At 52.0% G+C, this 24,738-nt stretch overlaps 1 protein-coding gene across 4 annotated transcripts in view; it reads left to right on the top strand.

Moving 5' to 3' along the window:
* The window catches only part of msi2b (musashi RNA-binding protein 2b), a 200,687-nt gene that overhangs the window by 100,623 nt on the left and 75,326 nt on the right, over positions 1-24,738 (top strand). For all 4 annotated transcript variants that reach the window (XM_029255557.1, XM_029255558.1, XM_029255556.1 and 1 more), the window contains exon 7: positions 8,244-8,292. In XM_029255557.1, the coding sequence (XP_029111390.1) occupies positions 8,244-8,292 (49 nt within the window). The remainder of the gene's footprint in view (positions 1-8,243; positions 8,293-24,738) is intronic.

The following is a 24,738-nucleotide window of genomic DNA, read 5'->3' as shown; positions in this document are numbered from 1 at the left end:
GTTTCGTAAGGTAGCCTGAAACGTGTCCCGATGTGAGAGAACCGTGCCGCCCTCAACGGTATGTAAATGTATGAGTCCGAAAGCTGCCCCATTCATCTGGATGAAAGATTGGTCCGTTCCAGGCTTCGATCTCTGACCTTGTAAAAAGCAAGAGCTCCCATTAAAAAAATGCATCAGCTTCTCTGTTTACCGGGGTAAATAACGGACAGGGGCTTGTGTTTCGAGATCAAGTTCCGCTCCGGTCCCATTTTTGGAAAGCGTGGGAACAGTGACACACAGTTGTAGCTTTTTAGCGGTGACCGCGTCATCGGCGGATAGAACTTCAACTCCGCAGAGGTGTTCTCTGAAAGGGAGCCCTTTCATTGGATGAAAAATAGAAGTAGGTGACCAAGAAGCTTTTTTTTTCTTTTTTTTTTTTTTTTTTTTGTCCGCTGCACTTTCTCAGAGAACGGCCTTCTCCCATCTTAATGAAAACTGCAGCCCACACGGCAGGAGCGGTAACGAAGGGATTTATTTCAACTCGGGGAATTCTTTTCTCTCAGTCAGAGCCGATGGGCTGCGTTCATGTTGATAAGCGATGTCTGAATAGCCTGTTGGCACCACCGTGTCTGGCTGTGCCCTTTGCGTTTTTGCATCTTTGCTGAAGAACGCATCTACTATTTTTCATTAACCTTTTGCGGGACGCAGTCGTTTCCCCTAAGAAGCCAAAGTAAACGCCGTTCTAGCGTGTAAAAATACGCTGCTGTTTCCGACGTTAACATTTTTTTTTTTTTTTTTTTTTAAACCGTTAAATTGTTTGAGGAGGGCAAGACGATGCTGGTGCAGTGCGCAAGATGGAGGTTTTAACTGAGTCCATGAAGGCTAATGGAAAATTGTCCGTCGGGCATTTTGACCTTGAAAACACCTGCTGGAGGGAGTTTGTCATATAATTCGCTGTCGTATTTACCGCCGCGAGAACTTCAGGCCGTGAACTTAATACTGGGAAGTTATTAATTTACGATTAAAGTTCCATTTCTGTTTCGGTGCCACTAAACCATTTCGGTTTCCTCGGTGAAGTGGTGTTCTACGTTTCGCCTATTATGAAAAGAACACAATTTATTATAAACACGCTGCAGTGATTGGCACGTAAATGAATTTCCATCGCAATCTTGTGTAGTATTACTGTGGTTGTTAACAGCTGTGGGGAATGTAATCGATTTTGATCGTAAGTGATTTAAGTGACTTGAGTGATCTTTTTTGGTTATTAAAAATAAAATATTTGGAAACCACGCCTCGTGAAGAATGCGGTATTGCGCGTTCGGCGACATTTCGGCAAGAGTTTAAAGCCTCGGATTAGCATGCTCGTAGACCCGAAACTGAGAGCGGAACAAGATCCTGCTAGTTCTAAAAACTAAATTAAGTGGAACTAAGTGGAAAGAGAAGTCTTGGCACCACCCGTTCCTCCAAGCCTGCGCAGCACACTCTTGACAAATATTTCAACACTAAGCCAGGCACGGTGAAAGTCCTTAGCGCAGTTCATTTGTGTATAATATCCTACCTCCGCAACCTGCTGCAACAAACAGAGGCTTCTCCCGCAGAAGTCTCAGCAGTGGAAATCTGCTTATATTGCGCTCATCTATTCTCATCCGGCGTAGTGATAATTCAAATCTTTCATTGCATTACAAGCTTTTCTAGGGACGGACAGTAGAAGGAAGAAAAAGGCATTGCCCATCCCTAATCTCATCTGCTTGCCATCTTTCAGCTGTCAGTTTAATGTGTGCAGCTTTACATACATTTACATCCCTGTATTTCACGATGCCGAGTTTGAGTAATGGATAGACCGCTATCGGGCTCAAACAAATGCGCGAATAATCCCCTGCCGCGCTTTGTTTTTGAGATGTCCCGGCGCAGGCGACCGTGGGTGGGGACTGAGGTTAAGCGGCTGCACCCGGCTCCGTTCCGCAGGTGTAGTCCTCTGTCGTGTTCGCGCTTCCCTTTTTCCCTCTTTCATGTGGTCCTCGGCTCTGCCGTACGGCCCCGAATACAAATTTGCCGGACGGGCAGAGAACGGGCTCTACCTCCTCCTAATGACCAGGTATCGAGATCTTGCGAAAAGGGGCAGTGAACTGCAGCTCCCGACTCTTCCACCCTGCCGTTGAGGTCCACGGGATCCGAAGTGCCCCGAGAAACGGCCGGATGGGCCGCAACCTGGCGACCTGCACCGACCTCAGTAATGACTTATATTTTCTGGCTCGAGCGGCTTGTTCCCTCTTCTCTAAACGTTGGAAGTAATGACCGCGTAGGGCATTTGAGGAACGAATTCTGGTATTTTCACATTACCTTTTCTGCTTCTTGTCATGCAGGTTAATGTGAGCGGAACTCACTTTCCCCCTTTCTTATGGAACGTTTGACACCGCCGTAGTGCTCTTCGCCTCCGAACCCCGAGTTCGGACCTGTTCGACCAATCAGAGTAGGAGTTGGCCTGCAGACGCCACTAACTGGCCTCCGGGCCGTATCGTTTATTAAATGAGGGAACTGCCTGCGGGGGACAACCACGCAGTTGGCCTTTGCGGTGAAGTGCAACTGCTGCTCTTCATTAGAAAAGTAGAGGAGGGGTGAGCCGCCACATAGCGGGATTGAGCTCCAACTTGAACGCATTTTAGCAGCGCTCTTTCCGGATTTGTTGTTAAGACAAGGTGCGGGTCTGCTGCATGATTTCTGATGGAATGAGATCCGTATGGCGTGCCGTGAGCTGGTCGTCGCACTTCCGGCTATACGTTAAGGCCAGATAATGTAATAACTTAAAAGAGAAAGCCTGTCTCTTTCGTTCTCACTCTTAGCATTTTCCAAAAGGGACGTTGAGCTGAAACTTGTTGGACATGGTGTGTTCTGAAATTAGAACTTCCACCCGCTGTCCTTGAAAAACAGTGCACCGAAGTGTCCGGCTATTGATCGTCAGCCGCCGGAATGCCGCCGCATGGGTTATCTGCCGGTGGCAGGGAAAGCGATTCGAGGCGGAGGACCGAGCTTTTGACGCGTGCCCCAGTTCCCAATTCTGCTCAAGGCGTTTCGTCTAACGGGCGGTTGTTCGGAACGGGAGCCGCCCGCGAAGATCCGTCGCATCTCGACCGCCGTCTTCGGTCAGGCCGACGTGCTTTTCTTGTGCCGTGCACTTTGGCGCGTCGCACCCAAGAAGTGTTCTTTCCTCTCGTCACCATGTGACCAGTAAGGGTCCTTGTGAGTCGTAGGTGGTAAAGAACCATTTAAACGTACATTGGTAAAGTTCTCCTCTTTTTTTTTCTTTTTCTTTTTTTTTTTTCTTTTTTTTTTTTAAACACTGCATAACAAGTAAGCTGCTTGATAGGCAAATGTTTCTGAGCCAAGCTCTAGACCTGCCCTCTTTTCCAGGGGAGGGATATGCCCTTCTGTTACAGCTGCTTACCAAGTCCTACCGTTGTCCCTTGTATGTTTTAAGAATTTGATCCGTGCTGGTGTTTATCTGTGCCCGTGTTTATCCCTTGTAGGGCACTCCTGGATTCTTGTGCATGTGTGGTGAATGTAAATAATCCGAAACTGCAGTTCATCTAAACTGCTGTCATTATGCATTACCCCGGCTCTTAAATCTCTGCTAACGCCACTGCTCTCGGAAAATGCAGGGAGTCCCCTCGCATATTGATGCTTTTGTCCTCTGATAAATAATTTAGAGCGGTTGATTAAAATTTCAGTCGGTTCATTAGTTCGTTCGTTTGTTCGTTCGTTCGTTCGTTCATTCATTTCTTAGTTACTTACTTAGTTATTTTGTTAGTTTTTTTTTTTTTTTTTTTCCCCATGACCGACCTATGCATTTCTTTCGATGAATAGTGCACGTTGGGTGGGTTTTCCAGGGACCCACATTTCGCATTGCACAGTGTGATCGAAGGAAGATGTACCTCTCTGGAGTGCAGCATGATTTATACAAGCATTTTCTGTTTTTCCCCCTCCTCTGGTCGTAAACACAATCTACCTGCATCTGCCTTTGCAGGCTTGTATTCCCTCCTGTCCTCAGGTAATACATTTTGCAGTTAATAAAAGAATCTGCTCCCCACTTCCAATTATATTTTCAAGCTAAATAAAACAAGCTGTCAGCCAACTTCCCCCTGACTAAGGGGAAGGAATTGGCGTGAAGTGTGTCACCTGCAAGTGCAGGCTCATTTGGCTGAGGGACTGCCAGGAGCTGCCATGTAATTGTTTGCCCAACAACGGAGGTTCCTTCCTGTCAGCAGCGTTTAAAGACACGTATGTTTGCATTTCACCGTTTGCTTATTTACGGCCGTTGAAACGGAAGGAGGCTTCGGCGCCATTGAATTGCGCCGGGGCTGCGGAGGTTCCGCCCTGCCGTCGCTCTCGGCAGGCCGTGATGCTCCAGAACGCAGACAGCGGGTGATGTGTTGCTCTTTGGACCGGAGACCAAAAGACCGCCATTTGGAGTAACGGGACAGGACCCCGCTGGCGTATCCCAACGAGGTACTTAACTCGAGTTGCTTCCGATAAAAGACCCATCTGTGTACACTGGTACAGAAGTGTGAAACTGTAGGGCTTGTATCTTGCTTTGGTTCTGGTCAAGGTCAAGTGGGAATTTAAAATGCAGCATTTAATTTTTTTTAAATGATATCTTCTTTTAAAATATTGAAATAGTGCGTTCCTGAAAAATACTTGGGGGGGGGGGTGCGATGGCGCACTGGGTTTGACTGGGTCCTGCTCTCCTGGGGTTCGAGGCCCGCTTGGGGTGCCTCGCGATGGACTGGCGTCCCGTCCGGGGTGTGGCCCCTCCACCCTTATGCCCTGTGTCGCCGGGTTCTGCTCTGGCTCCCCGCAACTCCGCATGGGCCAAGAGGTTTCGGGCAATGTGTGTGAGGAATAATTCATGTAAATTTTCATGAGTCGAAGACGTAATTTCTGGTGCCGGTGGTAAAATGTGCGTTTGTTCTTAAATCCCTAAATTGACCCCCGTTTACGTTAAAATATCGCCGAACCTTATTAAAATGAGCACAGTTTACTCCACAATTACTGAAATGGTTAACATGGGTTCTAAGACAAAATAACAAGGCTGTTTCCCTGCATTAATCACCATATAATACTATATAGTTGTCCGTCTGTCCTCGTTCACCTCGTCCGTTGCTCTTATATAACCGTACACTTAAAAAGTACTCACAAATAAAACATATATACAGTACTCAACGTTTATGTATTGATTGAAACCGTGAAGACAAAAGAAATCAATGAAAACAATGAAGTGAGTGCAGTGAACAAGCTGTCATTCGTTGGATAGTGTAAGTGGAGCTTATAGAGGTGTGGTAAAACACCTCAGGTGAGCGGTGCTCAGTCTGTATGCTGTTTGCATGGTTTCCCTGTGTTCCTCTGGGTTTCCTCCCACGCTCCAAAGACCTGCTTGGGTGAGTTGGAGACTCTAAATTGGCGCGTGCGTGTGCGTGTTACACGGCTCTACTCTTTAGAATGGTGAATAAATAGAGTTTATCGCAGTGTGTTCACCATTAGAAGTTACCTTGGATAAGGAGTCAGCTAAGTACTACGTAATAATCATCGTGAATTGCTTTGGAGAAAAGTGTCTGCTAAATCGGTAAACGTAGACGTCTCGTGGCGCTCGGCTGTCGAGAGGTGCGCGGTGTCCAAATTTGATCCTTGTTAACGTGAAGAAATTTCTCCCGAGCCGAAGCTCCGGTATTAAATGAAATTCCTCGTAAAGCCGGATTTCGGCGACTCGGACGGGTGTATCCGAAGGTGCGCTTCAGCTTCGCAAGCGTAGACCAGCGCCCCTTGTCCTCGCCTCTCCGTCCCCGCGTCTGTCCCCCGTGTTCGTCTCTGACCGGCTTTTGTAGCTGCGGTCGGCGCTCAATAAAACCCTTGCTGTAAAAGGCTGTAAAGAGCTGCCATGGCGAACGGTGGGGGAAATGCAGCCCCTTGCTAATAAGAAACGTAAATCTCAGCCTCTGGTTCTGCACAGTGAGGTTTTGAGGTTCACAAACTACATTTAAAAGTAGTTATATTGGGGCACCGGCAATAGCGAGCCAGTACGCGCGCGCCATAAAACACACATTATTACGGCATTAGTCATTGTGCCAGTAGCGGTTCTGTTGAGTTTGGCTCAACTGAGGAAGAGCGGCGAAAGCTCTGCTTTCTTTTTCTAATTGGCAATAATGCCATTTCATGTCGGTCGTATGCTGACCAACCTGGGAATAACATTTGGCTCCCGCTCAAGTGCGCAAGGCTGGACGGAGGCACTTCGGCGTGGACTAGCGGCCACGTGTCGTCCAAGAGTGACGCACCGGACTCCAGGTGACCAATTAATTCCCCGACACATCCAAGTGCATTAAGTAGCCTCTCTGGGGTGGACGGGGATGGGGGGGGAGCTTGTGTAAATGCCGAATGTAGTGGCGCCTTGCATTGATCCGCACCGTGTGTGCTCTCCGGGCCAAGGGTTCGTCCCCCCCGACGGCCCCGTGCCCACCCCCCCTCGCTCTGGTGGGCGCGTGCAGAAGGCTTGAAGTAAAAGGTCAAACCCATATCATATGCTAAGCAGGACACCGTGCTCCACGTCTGCATCTGGTGGCCCTTGTTTGCGTTTGAGATTTGACCAGACGTGGCCCGGGTCCGCCGGCGGTCCACACTTTGCCTCTCCGAGGGGTCCGTGCGCTCGTGCCGAGAATCGACACCGGCGTTCTGTTTGCCACCTAAATGGAATGCGGCGTTCGCGCTCCGCGCTCGGTAGGCTTCCCGTGAAACCTTCCTTTCTCTGAAAACGGTGGGGAGCAGGGCGATGGCCGGAGATCTCGCTTCCCCCCACCATCCAGGAGCGACATTCACTTCGCCTTGGCAAGGAGTTTCGCGCGTAGCGAAGGGGTCCTTATCCCACAATCCGATGGAGGTACAGGCACCGAATTCTCCCTCAAATGAATGGCTTTATTCAAAGCACCGAGCGGACGTGTTCTACCCGACTGGCTGCGGGCACTCAAATATGACATTCATATATGCATGCACCCCCCCAACCAACTATTCACCATTCATAATTAACCTTTGGGGTTGGCAGAGGTGTAGGCCGTACAAATGGGGGCAGGCTCTCTCTCCCGCGGTGACGTCACAGACGAGCGGCGGTGCTCCGCTAGCGCGCCGAGAGTAATGATACAGCTTCATCTCGCCCGGCGATAAGGTGACAGGTGGCAGTGGGCGGCAGACAGCGCTCCGGCATGGGGGTAATGCGAGCAGGGAGGGTTTGGGGCTGTTGTGTCTTTTATGCGGACAGACAGATACATACGAGGCAAGCTCCGCTCCTGTCGCTTCCCATCACCCTGCCGGCACGGCTCCACCGGTGAGTCTCTCCACCAGCGAGACAGCTCCCCCCCCCCCCCCCCCCTTCGCCGGACAGCAAGGCTACGGACGCTGCCAGCGAATCCCCGTTACCTAGCGACCGTAACTGGGGAGCTCAGCCCTGGCTAGTTCGCATACTGAAGAGTGACATTTAAAGCCCTTACCTGTTCATCCCCATTGTCTCTGAAAGTCCTTCTTCCTCAACTGCAGCCAGATTGACTGCATCTTTAATACCATGCAGCCACGCGCTCTTGGTAAGCAACACTAAAAATGAAATATTGTGGACTGCTGGAGATGTATGTTTGGCAGCCAGCCTTTACTGTTCCCCACGCTATTCTAGATAAGCAGCTACCGTCTATCTTCATCTGGGAGACAGTCAAAGTGATCCTTATTGAGCATGATTGAAACTTATGAATATCATTAGAGCTCATAGTAATATTGTTCATCATAGAGGAGATAGATGTGTCTCTTCGACTGGGAATGGTGTTCATCTTGTTTGTTTTTCAGAAGGGTTTGCCGTTATTGATATTGAGCTGGGAACCACCCGGAGATCAGTCAGGGGAGGGGGTGCAGCCGCTTGCTCGGGGGTCGATTTGCAGGAGCAAAGGTTGGCCTAAGGGGATTTGTCGCGGAGATGTAGCGCCGCAAATGTTGCGGCAACGTGAACTCTTCCGTGAGTCCCGTGGCCACGGAGCTGTGTTGCGGATGTGTGTTTTCCCAGCGGCTCGCTCTCCTCTCTCGGGTTGACTTGGCGTTCGGAACCCAAAGCCACGTCGTAGGCCTTCCGGCGAAGGGGCGGAGCTCCGAGTCCGAGGGCTTGACCGTAGATGCCGCGAAACCCCCCCCCTCCCCGTCCCGCAGTGCCCAGGACTAACAGCTGAATACTTCCTTGTTTCTTGCAGGTAGAAGATGCCATGCTTATGTTTGACAAAACCACCAACAGACATAGAGGTAAGTCCGCTGTTTCTTTGTGCGCTCTCCGAGAGAGCGGCTCTGTTTCGTACCTCTTCGGCTACGGTGCCGGTACTGTGATGTCTGGTATTTGAGATGAAATTGAATTGAGAACATAGCTCTTTCACAGCCTTCATCGCGGCAAAACCCGGCGCGACAATAGCGGTGTGCCGATTGGCGGTCGTCTCCTCACAAAGGATGGGGCGGTCTTGCTCCCGCAGGTCGTCCGCAATATCCGCCTTCGCGTGTTCCGCGGCAGAGGTTATCCGCGATGGAAGGAACCGGCCCCCCTGCCAACCAAATATTTAAATAGATGAAACGGGGCCGAAAATTCTCCCCGCCTCGTCCGCGAAGAGCCGCGTCGATCCGGCCAGACGCTTCCCCTTTCGGCGGGGAGGCCGAGGGAGCGGAGGGTGGCGTGCGGCCCGATAACAGCGGCGATAAGGTCCCGGAGAAGCGGGTCTTTATCTCTTTCTTATCTGCTCCTTATCTGGGTTTAGGGGGCGGCTTTTCTCTAAGCAGAGGACTTTGCAAAGACACAGCACGTCCCTGTACAAAGCGCTCCGGTAGAGCTGCTAACCTTCACCAGTTCTTGACAAATTAGGGCCCCCACCTGTGCCGGTTTGCCACCTCCACTATTTTCATCCTTTTTTGAGCTTGAGGAGCTAAATTCTCTCCACTGACTCCTCCACCCCACCCCACCCCTCTTTCAATGGCCTCGTGAAAGGGGTAGTGTTCCATACATAACAGGGTCTTTGTTTAATGTGCATATTTTGCAGCGGAGCAGTTTAGCTGCGGCCATCACCTGAGCTCATGGACATCGCACCCAGACGCAGGGTTCCTCTCTTAGGCCCTCCTCCGCGCACAAGTCCTTCACTGTGGCCCCGGCGCGTCGGAAGAACGCCGCTCGAGTCACACAGGAGGCCCTGTGAGAGCGGCGGCGCTGAACCGCTCGGAGGGGCGTCTCGGCCCGCGCTCAGACATCCGAACTAACAAGCTCCTTCCTCGCAAGGCCCGCTCCCCCTCTCCGTGACACGCTGCACGCGGACCTCCTCCTCCAACACCCCCCCTCCTCGCCCGCCTCCAGCTGTCCGCAGAAGTGTCAGCCCATATCAGTGTTTATGACAAGCCCGGAAGAGTCCGATAAAGACGGTGTTCACGCAAGGCCACTCTCTTGGTGATACGCAAGCCGCTTTTTCCCCCGTTTCGTTTTCGCCCGCTGCACTACTGCGTGCGTTCGGTTGGATATATCGCATTTATCGGCAGCGGATGCAAAGGACGTTTTCACTTATGCGGATTTCTGTTTTTTCGTTCATAACAAGCGTGGTTAGAAGGCATTTGCTGCAATGAATTGTATAAGCGACCTTGAAGATACCTTAAACTTCTGAATCGCGGTACATTATTCGCGCTGGATGGATCGTGCAGGCAGAGGATCATTCGTAGGTCGGATCTCCTGCGAAACGCGCCGCGTTGAAAAGTTAACCTCCTTTCCTTGGAGCTGCAGTTGTTATTGGTGCGATGTGTTGTAAATACCCTCCGAGGCAGCTGCGTCCGTATCTATGGGAACGGCGTTGGGATTTCCAGGAAACGCGGCTCTCTGGTGACCGCGATGCCGTTTGGGGAGCGGAGGTGGGGGGGGGGGGTGTAGTCAGGTTAGGGCAGGAGATATTCCACTTCGCTCAGCCGCTCCCCGGGTCCCGCTCGACGCTAGCCGGCGGCTCCGCCGCTCCTCTCTGCTGCCTTTGTGAGGAGGTCACCTGCGGGGGCAGTCGCCGCAATTAGAAATACGATGCGTGGGACGATCGGCGCCGGCAATCAGCACGAGTGCGAGGGGTTTTCGCCGAACTGCGAGCGATTCCGGCGACGGCGCCTTAACCGCATCGCACAGCCGCCGTTGTGCTGCTCTTCGCGGATGCCGTGTTTTGCGTTTCGGTATTTGCCGACATCTAGAGATTGTATCCCGTGGCCTGCGATGCTTTTTAAAAACGTTGTCCGTTCGCCGTGCGGCTAGTGTTACAGCAGCCTGGCAGTAATAATTCCAGCTTCCAGTGGTCCACGGGCACGTGTGTCGTTATTGCAAGGTGACATTAAAAACACAGCATCTATCTATCTATCTATCTATCTATCTATCTATCTATCCATCCATCCATCCATCCATCCATCCCCCGGAATGGCACTGTATCGGTTATCTTACAAAGGTAAACACAGGAAACCTCTCTTCCACCGGCAGCCTCTCCACGGACAAGGAGCGATTGGCGGCGACAGTCCGTGATTTCATTATCATCGCTGCTCCTTATTCTCCGCCTTTCCTTTATGATGATGATTGTTATTATTTATGACTGCCTTGCGCAGGTGTACCCGGCGAAATGACATAGCTGCGGCGCAGCCGCGCAGCTCTAATCCGCTGCAGTCTCTATCGCTGCTCTTCACAGTAATTTGGAGTATTCAGCAGTGTCCTTCAGACTGCACCCCTGAGGTGACTGATGAAACGACTGCTAAAAGACATTTTCTTTATCCTCTCCCCTCCTGTCAGCGAGCACTCGCTACATTGGAATTTCGCACAAAGGCGGACGCCGCGCACCATCTTCCTTGGCATTTAGAGGAGTAAAATAAGGATGATTGTGTTTGAAATGGAGCTCTCCAGAAAAAAAAAAAAGCCCCTGCGCATTGTGGGTTAAAGGCGCGCCGGGCGAGAAGCCGGCTGGCGGCTGGAAGTTCCTGCCGGAGGGGGGTCCATTGTTCCGGCCGCGGCGGAGACGGCGTCTCCCTCGGCCGCCCGGCCCTCCTCGCTCTTTCTCACAGGCCTCCTCTTTTCATCGTGCCTTCGCCTCCCCGGCCGGGCGAAAGGGAATCTGGCCTCCGCGCAGACAAAATGACAAAACAGCTTTGTGTTCGCGGCGAGTCTCGGTCGCTGCTGACACAAGCGCGTTTAGAGTTTGTTTATTTTTTTATTTATTCATTCATTCATTCATTCATTTATTTATGGAACCTTTTTGACTCTTTTCCCGATTTCCCGTGTAGCGGCAGAGCGCAAAGATTGCCCGGTGCGAAACGTGGTACCGGATCGCGCTCCTCCTGTCGCAAGCACTGTAAATACAGTAATCTCTTGTGTTCTCCGTCGAGATGCAGGCGTGCCCGGACCCAAACCTTATTTTAAACACGACGGCACCAACCCTGCGCAACACATTTCATAATGAAACGCAGTTTGTGTGCCAGTGCTAATCCTCGGGGAAGCGGTAAGCCACAGGCATTGTCCTCTAATGGACGAGAGCCAGCAGCGGAGGAGTCTCGCACCTACCTGCGTGTCGTCTGCCGGAATGTAACGTGTCCGCGGCGTTCCCCGCGCTTCCGCCGCGCTCCTCCTTTCCTGTCGGATGCATCGTTTAACGTCGGCGACGAGGACAGGCGGGAAGGAGCTCCTGCAGGACGATGTGTAAAAGAGCAAGAGCAAACGCTGGCAAACTCTTCATCGGTTTTTAAAACAACCTATAAATATACATCTCTTGGGCAGCCCTGAGCAGTTTGGAACTTTATAGTCTTTAGCACTCTGATGCGTACGGAAAAAGTCGTTGACTTTACATTACATTTGTTTATTCACTTAGCAGACGCTTTTCTCCAAAGCAACTTCCAATGAACTCTATGTGGTGTAATCAGCCCACATACCTTATTCACCACGGTGACTTACACTGCTAGATGCACTACTTCCAATGGGTCACTCATCCACACATCAGTGGAACACACACATACTATGGGGGAACCTGAACAGCATGTCTTTAGAGTGTGGGAGGAAACCAGAGCACCCGGAAGAAACTCACACAGACACGGGGAAAACGTGCAAACTCCACACAGACTGAGCGGAGATTGAACCCATGTTCTCTCGCACCACCCAGGCCCCGTGAGACGGCAGCGCTACTCGCTGTGCCGCCCGTATCGTTGGAAATGTGGCCGCGTTTCATTTCTGTTGCAAGCAAGATATGTGCAAACTGGTGTCATTCCAACATGAGAAATTTCCCAGAAGGGGCATTTTAACGACTTGTTTTTCTCTTTTCAAAAGTTGCTGATAATGTAATCGTAATACTTCTGTAAAAATACTCTAAAGGCATCTTTACGAACGAAAAACAGCATCCGTTTAGGAATTTGTGCAGTTGTCAGTTTAGTGCAAGTTTTGAAATATTTTCAGCGGAAGCTCTTTGAATGGCACACTTTCTTCGTCTGAAGAATGGAGGTTTCTCCAAAGAGGTGTGCACCGGTGCCTGGCCTGGTGCTGTAACGCTGTAATACCGTGCTGTTCTTGCCTGAGGGTTAACCCCTGTTCTGAAAGACCCCCTGCAGAGAAAGACAGCGGGGCTCCGGGGGTCAAGCTTTGCGGTTTTATGTGTCGGGAGTAATGAACGCAAGCCGACGGATGTTTGTTTCGCCGCGAAACCGTGAGGTTCGTTTGTTTTTTGAGGTTTATTTTCGCATCGTTTGCCGCTACGTCATTTGTCCGGTCGTGCTTTCGTGTAGGTGGACAGGTTACGCACTTGAGCACGCCCTCGAAAAACGGTTAACGTTAATATCGGGCGAATGTTTACGGATAACGGGCCGCGGAACAACCTGTCCGCGCTGCACGAAGCAGGTTTTTGCGAGGTTTTGTTTTGGGAGCACTTCGAAGAGCAAACGTTAACGGGAGCTGAGGAACGAACGCAGGTGCCGGCTTTGTGTGCCCCGCGGTTGAGTCCGTGCAGGGCCTGTATTTAAAGGCAGAATGGAGTAGGATTGTTCCTGGGAGAGGGACAGAAGCCCCTATTGTGCGTCTCTAATCTGCTTACCTGCATCTCCAGCCCACAGCCAGATGACGGTTCCCATCAGCAGCGAGGACTGAGTCAGTGTGTGTGTGTGTGTGTGTGTGTGTGTGTGTGTGTGTGTGTGTGTGTGTGTTGCTGTCCTCTGTGCCTTTGTCCGTCCCCGTGTATCCGTGTGCGATGACACGGAAGACGCGGAGACCTCGAGCGTCGCAACACACTTCCCGCACCATTTGTTTGAGCAGCGGTGTTTCGTCGCACGGAGACCGAAACGGTCGGGTAGGCTCCCTAATGTTAAATACAGGGGTGTTAAACTTCTAATTTAACATTCGCGAGGGGGAGAAAACTTTCAAGTTGGACGCGGTTTACCGTAGGACGAGGTAATTGCAATTACGCGCGTCTCACTCGGAGCGCTGTCAGCTGGAGAGTGATTGCGGTTCGGGCCGACGGAGGAGAAGGGCGCTGTGTGAAAGTTTCTCCGCCCGCTCGTTTATTTCTTATTTATTTGTGGCGGCCGAACGCTCGTCGGGGAGGAGCTCCGCTCCGCCGTGTCCCCGAGAGTCCCTTGGGAACGGCGTGCGATTACGACCCTGCGGCGGAAAGGGTAAAGGGTTACCGCTAAGAGCGCGTCCCGCTGCCGTACCTGAGTAAGGCGTAGTTCTCTCTGCAGCTCAAGAAAGGCATCTTGCGTGCGTGGGACGGGAGCTGCTGAGCTGGAAACCGGAAACCGGAAACCCGTCAGAATCGGGCCGTCTTCCGTTTATCTGACGCTTCTCCAAAGCGACTTGCAGCGTTTAGCTGCTTATTATTATTTACTCATTTATTCAGCTTTTTCTGGAGCAGTTGTACGGTAAGTACCTCGCTCCAGGATACTACGGTGCGAGGTGGGATTCGAACCCACAACCTTTGGGTCCAGAAGCTCTAACCACTACACTTCCCCCTTAAAAACATTTTGGGAGGGGGGGACTTTGGAATTATAAATAAAATATTAAAACTCACACGCTTTCTGAACCGCTCGTCCCATACAGGGTCACGGGGAACCGGAGCCTACCCGGTAACACAGGGCGTAAGGCCGGAGGGGGAGGGGACGCACCCGGGACGGGACGCCGGTCCGTCGCGAGGCACCCCAAGCGGGACTCGAACCCCAGACCCACCGGAGAGCGGGACCCGGTCCGACCCGCTGCGCCGCCGCGCCCCCCATATTAAAACTCAACCCGTCTTTTACCGAAAAGGAGAAAGGTTACGACGGCCATATTCGCAGATGCTGCCGATAGTCGCGGCGCAGCGTTCACAAGTAGCAAATACTAATTGCAGCGATACGGTTCTGCTTGGCTGCAAAGGTAGAATCCGTAGAGGTTCCGTAGAGCTTTTTCATAAGCGAGTGACAGCTGTTCTAGTCGGTTGCTGGAGCCTCCGCACTAACAGGATGAGACCCGGTGGCAATAATTTTCTCAAAAACCGCGAGGAACGTTCAGCTGACAAGATCCCTGAGCAAATGTAATTAGATACAGTACACCTTAACCTTTTCTGGCATCGTTTACAAGGCCTCTGCGACTGTCTGCATTAGCTTTTAATATCCTCTTTTGGCACTTTTCAGATTTCCCAGAAATTAGCATTCAGCGGGGAATGTCATTTAAATATCATATTTAATCGGATGCGTTTCCCCTCCCTCTTTGATTGGGAGCGTTTTCCTGACCTAATCACGTATGGCGTGTTCGGCCGCCGCGCGTAATCGCGCGGGAGCGTTCCGCCCCCTCTTCGCGGCGAGCGGCGCCCTTCGGACCCGTGACCCGGCCCGGGCCCCCCCCCCGAGCGATTTAGCCTCCCGTCCGGCGCCCCGCCCCCTCTCCGGACAGCGCTCCCGCGAAGATGAACGGCGAGGCCGCCCGGCAGCCTTAATCTCCTCGGCCCCTCCGTCCCGCAAGTGCTGAGTCCTCCGGAATCGTTGAACTTTCGCTTCGCTCGCGGCAGGTGTGTGCCGGCCTTCGTAAGACGGCGAAAGGGAGGGCGGGGCCGGCGGGGGGGGGGGTTTATTCCGCAGTAAAGTTCCGCGCTCGACCTTTTATTACCGTTGTGTCAGACTTAAGCGGAGCAGATGGCCGGATAAGCGGACACAATGCTCTCGCCTCCGAGTTGCACGCGAACCCATTGGAAGCATTTCTGGAATGTGATTCATAATGTCTGTCTGAAAGGAAAGTTAGGAAGCAGGCAGAGCTAAATCATTTCCTCTGTTCTACATTCCACCTTGACGACAAATAAAATCCGGAAAAGTAATAAAATGAATGAGAAACCGAAGTTCGTTGACGGCGGCACAGGGCCGAAGCAATAAAAGACGAGTGGCAGTAGGGGACCTGCTGTTGTACCCTTCAGAATTGCTGCTGCTCCGGAATTTCGTGCATCGACGGTGTCCCGCAGGTTATCCTAAATGTGGAAGTCGCTTTCGGTAAGGGCTTCGTCTGGAACATCATCATAATAATAATAACAACAATATTGGGTAATCATGGTGGCGTAATATTCTTGAACAGGGTACTCGATTTGCCCCACTTAAATTGCCAGCTGTGCAAACGGGTGAAAATTGTCAGTTGTTTTGGATGAAGTCATCTGCTATGCAACAAAATAACGAACCCGTTTGGTTACGTAATTCCGTATGCCGTAATACTTCTCCCCTCCCGCTCTGTCCTTTTTTCTCCTTCCCCCGTCCCCTTCTCGTCTGCACGCGACTCCTCCTCCTTCCCCTCTGCTTCCGCGTCGTCTCCGCCTTCCGTTAAAAACGGAGACTGGCTTATTTAAAAGGAAATAAACGAGTGCCGATGCCGTGCTGCCGCGGAGGGGTCCGCTCGGGAAATGAGAGCGCTGGCTCCGCGCTGTCATCCTCTTGGGAGTTATGCAAGCTCTGACCTTTGAGCGCGTACATCTCCTTCCGGCGGGGAGCCGCTGAAACGCAGCCCTCGGAAAGCGAGACCCGACACGTCATCTCGGCATTCCGGACCGTGCCGGCGTTGCCTTAGCGTTCGCTCCATGCTCTCCTCACCTCGCTGCGGCTCGCGCCCGTTATCGATAAGGGGTGGTTCAGCGCAGTGTTGCTGCGGTCCCGACCCTGTTCCGGAAGCACCGAGCGCGTGGCGGGGTACGCCAGTCAATGACACACACATTCATTCATTCATTCATTCATTCATTCATTCACACATAAGGGCAGTTTGGAGTCACCATTTCGCTAGAAGCGCCTGTCTTTGGAGACCTGAGCGCATGGAGGAACCTCACAGGGAGACCGTGCAAAGTCAGATCCGTGCAGACTGACTGGGCGTCAAACCTACGACCGGCTGCACGGCCCGGGAGCTGCGAGGCACCATCTCTACCCTCTGCACCGCCGTGCATATCTGCAATTCATCACGATACAGGTGATCCCCGATTTACGATGGGGTTACGTTTCGCGAAACCCATCGCAAGTTGAAAATGCATTTAATACGCCTAATACACACCCCTGCGTGACAGGCTAGGAGATGTGGATCGCTGCCGCCGCCCAGCATCGTGAGCCAGTATCGCTCCGCATATCGCCTGCCTGGAGAAAAATCTAAATTCACGATTTGAAGTCCGGTCTATCGCCGGCTCACCGTTGTAAAGTCGAAAAAATCGTAAGTCGAACCGTCGTAAATCGGGGACCACCTGTATTGAAAAGGGTAAATAGAAGCGTAACGATGTTTTTGGGGCCTCTGGTTTTTTTTTTTTTTTTTCTGTATTCTGTGTTTAACATGAAATAAACGAAAATATGGACAGAAGAGTAATTTTTACCGTGCCACTTCAGGATAAGTACCTTGCTCAAGGGTGCTACAGTGGGCACGGGGACTTGAACCCACGTCCTTTGAGCGCACGGTGTTGGCCCTGAACACTACACTACCTGTTGCCCCTTCTCCTTTTTGGTCCTTTCGCTGTACGTCAATAATGGGTGAAATCAGTGGAAAAGGATGTCGGACGTATTTACCCTGCAGACGATTGAGGCTTTTTAATTTATTAGTTTTATTCCGAATCATAACAAATTAAGTCTTACTGAGCATTTTTAATTAGGTGGTGATGCCAGTTATGTTATTGTAGCTCTGCTGTCCATATATGCATCAGATGAAAGGTCGCTTCCGCAAGCACCGATGACACCTTCCGTGGAACGAGAGGCCGAGAGCGGGAGGTTGCAGGAAATCAAGCGCCGCGGTGTTCTTCGCCACTGGGCAAACGTGGCTGTCTAAAACCGTTTCCCATCCCGCTGTCCCAGGGTAAACTCGCCCGTTTTTTGGGAGAAAAAAGGCAAACATTAGACTTGGAAATGTGGGTTTATTCAGCAGAGACCCATTTTCCTGCCTAACAAGTACCAGCAGATTCAGCCCAGCGACAGGCAGCGCGAGCCTGATAAATATATAATGCGGCGAATGTCATTAGCGGCTCGTACACGGCTAAGAGCAGGGAGGTCCTGGAGCAAGTGATTATGGAGCACCCTGGAAGTGAGGTGTTATGATTTTCTCCGGCTTTCGTTTATAAAGAAGAGCTCCGTGCCTCTGAACCCTCCTTCGGTTTACACGACGACGTCGGGAGGGCCGCTCGGTGCCCCCGGGTACGGATGCTCCGAAACGGGGTCCTCCTCTGCGCGGCGTCGCTCCCCACGAGATCTCCCCGGCAGCGCTTTTAAGGGCTCACCTGAACGCCAGCGCCTTTCAGAAGGCGTCACTGGATCTCGTCGGTGGCCGTGCGTCTCTCGCCCCCTCCTCGTACGATAGGTTCCCGATAACTCATTTTCACTTTGTGCTCGGAGGCCTAGTGGGGGGCCAGCTGTGGCCTGAGCTTATTGGTCGCCTTTGAGGGCTCCATCTGATTGGCAGGTGGCTTCTCCCCAGCTGTGTGTGGGCACAGGGAGCAGCTGCAGCCGCGGGATCATCCACTTGATGTGGAAATTGTTTTGATAAATAATAAAACGGTGGTAATAACCAGCTGCTTTCCAGGTCACGTGACCCTCCCCCATCCGCGTCCGTCTCCAGCGCCGCGTCCGCATCGATAATAACGGAACAGGACCGCGATTGCCTCATGCATTATAAATGAAGCTCCGCCCCCCTCGGCGGTATGGCCGCAGGTGTCCGCACGTGGATCGGCGCCCCGCGACCTCCGAAATACCGTACCCCTTTCCTCGCGCCTTTCTCTTTCTTTCCGGAGACAGACTCGCGCGACGGAATCGGAAGCCCGTTATTAGGAGCGGGCTAACGAGGTGTCGCGTGATGAGGGAAGCGATGTTGCCGGGAGCCGGACCGTCTCAAGTCACGTGTAACTTTAAGATTGGCCCGACGTAGCATGCGGGCCGGAGAGAGGCGCCGGCGGGATGATTTGTGTCTCCCTTCCCTTTCAGACCGCGCTCATCTGTCCGGCACTGCCGCTTTCGTGTCTCGGTCGGCCATTACGGGGCCCTGCCGGTCGAGAGACGTGCGCGCCCGCCAAGGACTCTGGCCATAGGTAGTAATGAGGTGTGTCCAGCCAGTCGTGGGCGTCTGTTGGGGAGTTCCGACAAACGGCTCATTAGGCAGCCGGCCAGGTTAACGTAGGAGCAGCGTGAGGTGGGAAATGGCCTTTCCCGTTGTCTCTCCGACATCTCCCCGTTTCGCCTTCGACTGGAAAGGCGGGATCCGCGGTGCATTTGTCAAACTCACGTGGCCTTTGATCTCTTCGCTCACGCTATTAATATCGTTGACGTACGGAGCGTGCGTTCTCGTCACGTTTTACGTTGCCGTTTCTTCCATCCGCTCCAGGTCCCTACCTCATACCCGCTAGCAACGGGGTCTCGTTTGGACTGTGTCGTTAAGTGACTTCTCTCTCTCTCTCCCTCCCAGGGATGTGTAGAACCAGAAAGGCTCAGAGCAGAAGGATTCACGCTTGGTGGCCTCGTGTAGTCCAGAGAGCTTCAAAGTCCGGTTGCTGCAGGCTGTTGTCCGCACGCGGCCGCACTCGAAAGCCGGTTTTGGTCCGAACGCAGCGGGTGTCGTCGGCGGCCGGGCCGGCGTACGTATTGTCTTCGCTCTCTTCGGGAGACCATCCTTGCCTTTTCGTCGTCATGCGCTTAAAGCGGGTTTTTTACCGGCTGTCCCGGTGGACGCGGCGGCACTCCCTTCACGGAATCCTATCAATACATATCAATAGTTTATGAGGTTCCGTTATTAACTAAGGTCAAGAGGGGGGCAATGTAGGGGTCCTAAAATTTTCATGGTCGCTCTTCCGAGATGAAGGAAAGCGGAGGTGTGGAGTTGAGGCTTCAGCCGGAGCGCGCAGACACACGCGCGCGTCATCTTCATGTGCACATACAGAAACCCCAATGTGTACTGATATTTTAAAGATGGATGTTCTCCATCCCAACTGCGTTTCTTTAGTCACGACAAGGCTGAGAATCCGTGCAGAGCTTGATACACCTCACAGCAGCCCAGACAATAACAGAAAGCCGCTTTGATTTCGATTTTTTTTGTGTGTGTCACCACGTTGAATAAGGCAAAAGGGAGAGTGTTACCATGAGGCTTCCTTTTTTTTTTTTTTTTTTTAAAAGCCCCGTGCTCCTCTGCTCGGTGCCTCCGTGCGGATATGGCTGTCACTTAACCGAGGAGCGTAGCTTGTGGCAAGGATCCGCTTCACATCAGAAAACAGTCGCATTTGCGCTGCCTAGTTCTCGTTTCCTTTGGGGCGGGGCGGATCGGGGGGGGTCGTCGGAGTGCCGAGCGTCGGTCCGAGGCCCGCCGACGCGCCGAAGAAGAGCGAGCTTTTCGACGGAGCTCCCCTTCCGCAGCGGTTAAGCTACGTGTGTCATTCCCCGGGACGAGTCGTTCGCAACGTGCTCTTTGATGCAAACGTCAAATAACAGGCTTTGGGTTCGTCACGTAGGGCGTCGGCGTTCCGCGTTCGCGCCACGGCCGTAAATATGCACGCCCACACGGAACGGCGTAGCGCGGGAAGCGAAGCCACATCAGACCCTCGTTCTCTCTCAGCCCCAAATTCCACTTCCCCTCCCGTCTTTTTCATACTTTTGCTTCGCCTTTCTCTAGCAAACCTCGCTGAAGATTCAATATTTCTTTCTCTTTTTTTTTTTTGCTTTGAGAATTTTGCGGTTTCCACGATCGATGAGTGATCTTGACCTGCTGACTCCAGTCAATTAAACATTATAGCTGGCTCTCATTTCCTTTTAAGAGTAATAAAAAAGCTTATTTAGCTCCCCGTCTGTCGTACGGACACGTATTTTATCATTCCCTCACGGCAGCGAGACCAATCCGAGTCGTTGAGTTCGACGCTTTGCCGCCGCCGTTGCCCGCGCTCTTCCTCCTGGGCGCTTTTTCCCCACCTTTCGCTTCCCCCGTCACAACATCCCTCCATCGCTACCTCTCCCTCCCCCTCTCACTTGCTCCTCTCCTTCCCTCGGCCCCCGTCTCCACGTCAGACGAGACTGACGGGTCCCGGTGGAAATGAATGAAGAAACATCACGCTGGAAGACAATCTTCTGGCATTAAACACTACAGCACTTTGTGTTTCAGATGTTCAATCAAAATGCTAATAGCTCCTGCAACATGGGAGCGATATTATTGTAACGCTAATTGAAAGGAAGACGAAGATGGAAGCGCCGATACCGCCAGCTTATGCCGTATGCCCAGCTCACAGTTAGTTCTTTTTAATTACAACAGCGGTAATAAAGGGAACAAATTGCTTGATGACTGTGTCTCCTGCAACAGTTTGCTGATGCTCCTTCGTTTTTATTACAGCCATACATTTTTCATGTAGTTATCCTCCTTTGTTGCCGGGAAAATTGGCCGCGACCGTCTCTGTCCCGGGCACCGGTGCGCGCGGAGGTGTGTTTTAGAGCGCCGCGCCGCCGCACCCTCGCGAGGCGGCCGGTTTGCGGACGGCAAACGCCACCCTGCGAAGTGCGGCCCGGCGAGTTTTACCTCCGCACCCGCGCGCGCCTTGTCGTACGGCTCCGTTCAGCGATCACGCTGTGCTCAATTTGTGCCACAAGCGGAAACGTAATACGAATCGGTCCAGTGTCCCGTCTTCCTGCCTCTTTCATTATGCCCAGCTGCAGCCGCTAAACTTGAAATAAGTTCACGTTGTATTACGGTGCAGCTTGAAGCAAATAACCTTTTGGAAAACGGCGGTGCGGGTAACATGTTACGCCAGCCTCGAGAGTGAGCCGTCCGGAAGTCTCGCTCTGGCTGTTCGTCATCCTGTTGGTGGAGGTTTTCCGTGGGGGGGGGACGAGAAGAACGAGGAAAAGGAAGACTTGCATTGTAACCCTGGAGTACCGTTATAGTCAAATGCTCCTGTGAAGATGCTGGGATTGCGAGAGGAGTCATCGAACGGAGGAAAGGCTTTCGGGCTGTTCGTCTTGTATCGAAGAGCTGAGCCTAATCGCGCACAAGCCTCCCGTGACGTACCGGCTCTTAGTCGGCCTCGGTTTTAATTCTTCTCCGCAATCTCAAGACGGGAGTAGAGTGGGCAAAGCATGGCTTGCGGCAGGTTCTTTGCGCAGACCCGTCAAACCCCAACGGTCCAAGAAAGAGGGAACCACGTTGCGGAGCGCAGGCAGCACCTTGGGAACGGTCTCTCCCTCATTTCGTGAATCCCATCCAACGTTTGCGCCTATATATTTTGACCTTGGAGAACCTGGAACGGGGAGGTGGAGAAGACCTCTTCTGTGTTCCACTTGGCAAGAGGAGCTTTCCAAGCTCTGCCTGGCTAGAGAGGGTAATTAATAGGCTTCGGGTTATTTCTGATCTCTCGCTATTTCTGCCTGCATTCGGAGTCACGATGTTGGTGGGCGAAGCCCCAGGGGACACCTCCGTCTTATTAACTTGTCCAGAGGGAGCCTCTTCGCCCTCGATGGAACCGGACGGGATCGGGGAGGGGAGAGTTACAGCTGAGGGCTGGACCGAGGGCCACGTTGCTGCTCGTACAAGAGCCGCATGAGCGGCGCTTTAGAAAAGGATGGATGTTGTTGGAGAGCTGTTGAGGGCAGCTCCCTGTCTAGGGACAGCCTCATCTCATCAGAGGCTCGGTTATGGGTTGTGTGGCATCAGGTAGCTTGGAACGTGTTCTGATTGGATAGCCACCGCGTGATCTTGTGTGATATTGTTACTCGTCTCAAACCTTATACGAACATTGGTTAATGTTCCAGGAGCAAGTGTCGTTCTTTCAAAATGTACAGTATCGGTCGATGTTTGTGAAGCCGTCATGAAGGCGAAGCATGGCTCTTTTGAGGAGTCCACGATTTAGGGAGAGTTTTAATAGAAATTTACATAAACTTATCTGTTGTCTAGCAGGTGACACGGCGGTGTAGGCGGTAGAGTCAGAGCCTCATGTTGTCTGGGTTGTTTTCAGACGGGGGGTTTGAAGCTCAGTCTATGGATTTTGCATGTTCTCGCTGTGTTTGAATGGGTTTCCTCCCACAGTCTAAAGATGTGCGTTTCAGGTGAACTTATGATTCTAAGTTGCCTGTAGTGTGCAAGTTTGTGTGTGTGTGTGAGGGAGAGTGAGATTGCTCTCTGACAGAATGGTGTTATGTTCAAGGTGTACTGTGTTTTATGCCCAGCGCTTCCAGAACAGGCTCTGAAGGGATGATCGTTTCCAACAAGCGTACTCAAACTTCTGGCTCTGTATGTCGGCTACGCTACAGTTTTGCGGTGCCGCCCGATAACGATCCCTCTAGCCGCAGTACAAGTAGTCCTATCAACAGTAAAGTTGGAAAGCTTTCGTAGAGAACGGCAATCGGGTGGCGTAGTGGTTAAGGAACCTGACCCCGTTGTTGGCTCTGCGCTCCAATGCTCTGACCTCGAACCCAGCGCTCGATTTCAAGTGGTTCAGTAATTAGTGCAGCTTTGCAAAGTATGCAAATTAGCAGTCATAAGAGCATCTGCTGACCAAATCAATAATAGGTGATGCCAAAACACCAAAGTGACGTTTCCATCACTAGGCTAATGAAATGGTTCCGTCCTCAATATGCACCTCGAATTTGACGTACTTGTTAGGAGCTAATCCTTTAGCATTTCGTTTGTTTTATTCGTTCCAGGTGTTTGTGGGAAGTCATGAACGGATATGATTCATTAGAAGAGAAGCGCAGCACTCGGTTGTCTTTTAATTACAGTTTGTCACAGATTTATATACATATAGCGTATAGACGAGAGATAGTAGTAGTGCGGCGGTTACAGCTGCTGCCTTTAGACCCGAAGGTCACAGGTTTGATTCCCATCTCCAGCTGTAGTACCCTTGAGCGAGGTACTACAATCCTAAATTGCTCTAGTAAAAAAATAACCCAACTGTATAAGTGGGTAGGTAATTGTAAGCAGGTGAACGTTTTTAAGTCTCTTTGGAGAAAAGCGTCACATAAATGAATAAATGTAAACGTATTCGGTTCCATCAGAATGAGTTTGAGCGCAGCAGACTTAAGCGGTTTCATCACACGTAGAACGAACTGCCCGCGTGTTTCCCGTGCCTCTGGCAGGGAGGTTAAAACGGCCGCCGAAAAGGTGCAGCGGGTCACGCAGCGCCTGTAGCAAAATGAATAATCTATACTATAACCTATAAGAATATGCGTTTCACGTCGACCGGGCCCTTAGGCCCGTGCGTGTATTGCCTCTGGTTCTCCTGGATCCGTGCGTACGTGCGATTGTGCGCGTGTGTCTCTCGGGCAGCTTGGATCACCATTACCTGCTGAGCCGCTTCTAAAGAACCATTGAAATGTTTTTTTTTTTTTTTTTTTCTTCTCCCTCTCTCCCCTTCTCTTTCCTCCTCCCGTTGCTATTGAGTAAGATAGAGGAGCGGCAATCGGGGAAAGAAACGTTGAAAGGGAAGCTGAAATCTGTAAGGAATTTCCTTCAGCGGAGGAAAGAGGGCGGAAATAAAAAATGGACTCGGTAGGTTGGAAATCAGCAGCAAGCAACATAAGCGCACGAAAGAATCGATTTGACACGGGGTGAATTTTTTGCCTTTAAACGCCGTTGAGTGCAGGTGCACAAGGTTAATGAGAACAAGTCTCCCAGGTGGCGCTTGCCGGAGGGGAGAGCGGGAGGAAAAGAGCGGAAGAAAGACGGGCCTGCGGAGAAAGTCGGCGGGGAAAATAAAAGGGCCGTCGGTGTAACTCGTCCTTCGCACCTTTTCTTTCTCCGCTTTGTCGTCGGCTTCTTCGCGGAGCCGCGAGTCAGTCCCCGAGTATACAAATGTTCCCGTCTCGTCGTTCGGGCGTAATCGTTACGTCTGAAAGCGAGATATAGCTCTCGTGCTTCGGTGTTTGATGGGGTGTAATAATAAAGGGGTGGGGGAGGGGGCGGGGGCGGGGGCGTCTGTTGCTCCGTCGCCCTTTATGAAGACCCTCCCCACAATGGTCCGGTTGAAAAGAGCAGGGAGAGAGCGCGGAGAGGCCACGCTCACGCACCTGGCCTTTTTCCTCAGCCTGCCCATTTTCTGCTGTCCTCCTGACAGATAAGCCCGTGGGGGGGGGATGGGGGGGGGGTTGGGAAAATGGGTTCTTTCAGACTTCAGATTCCATTTCAGCTGGCTTTATCTCCAGAGAACAATGCAGATGGAAAGGGCCTTATCGGGGCAAGTGCGAGGCGCTCGCGGGCAGGGGCCGCTCCGTCCCCGATCCCACCGCCCCGCGGCTCTCGCG

This window comes from Scleropages formosus, chromosome 10 (genome assembly GCF_900964775.1).
Source record: "Scleropages formosus chromosome 10, fSclFor1.1, whole genome shotgun sequence".
Taxonomy (NCBI): domain Eukaryota; kingdom Metazoa; phylum Chordata; class Actinopteri; order Osteoglossiformes; family Osteoglossidae; genus Scleropages; species Scleropages formosus.
The sequence above is the reverse complement of the archived record's forward strand: the minus strand, read 5'-3'. Positions and strand labels throughout refer to the sequence as shown.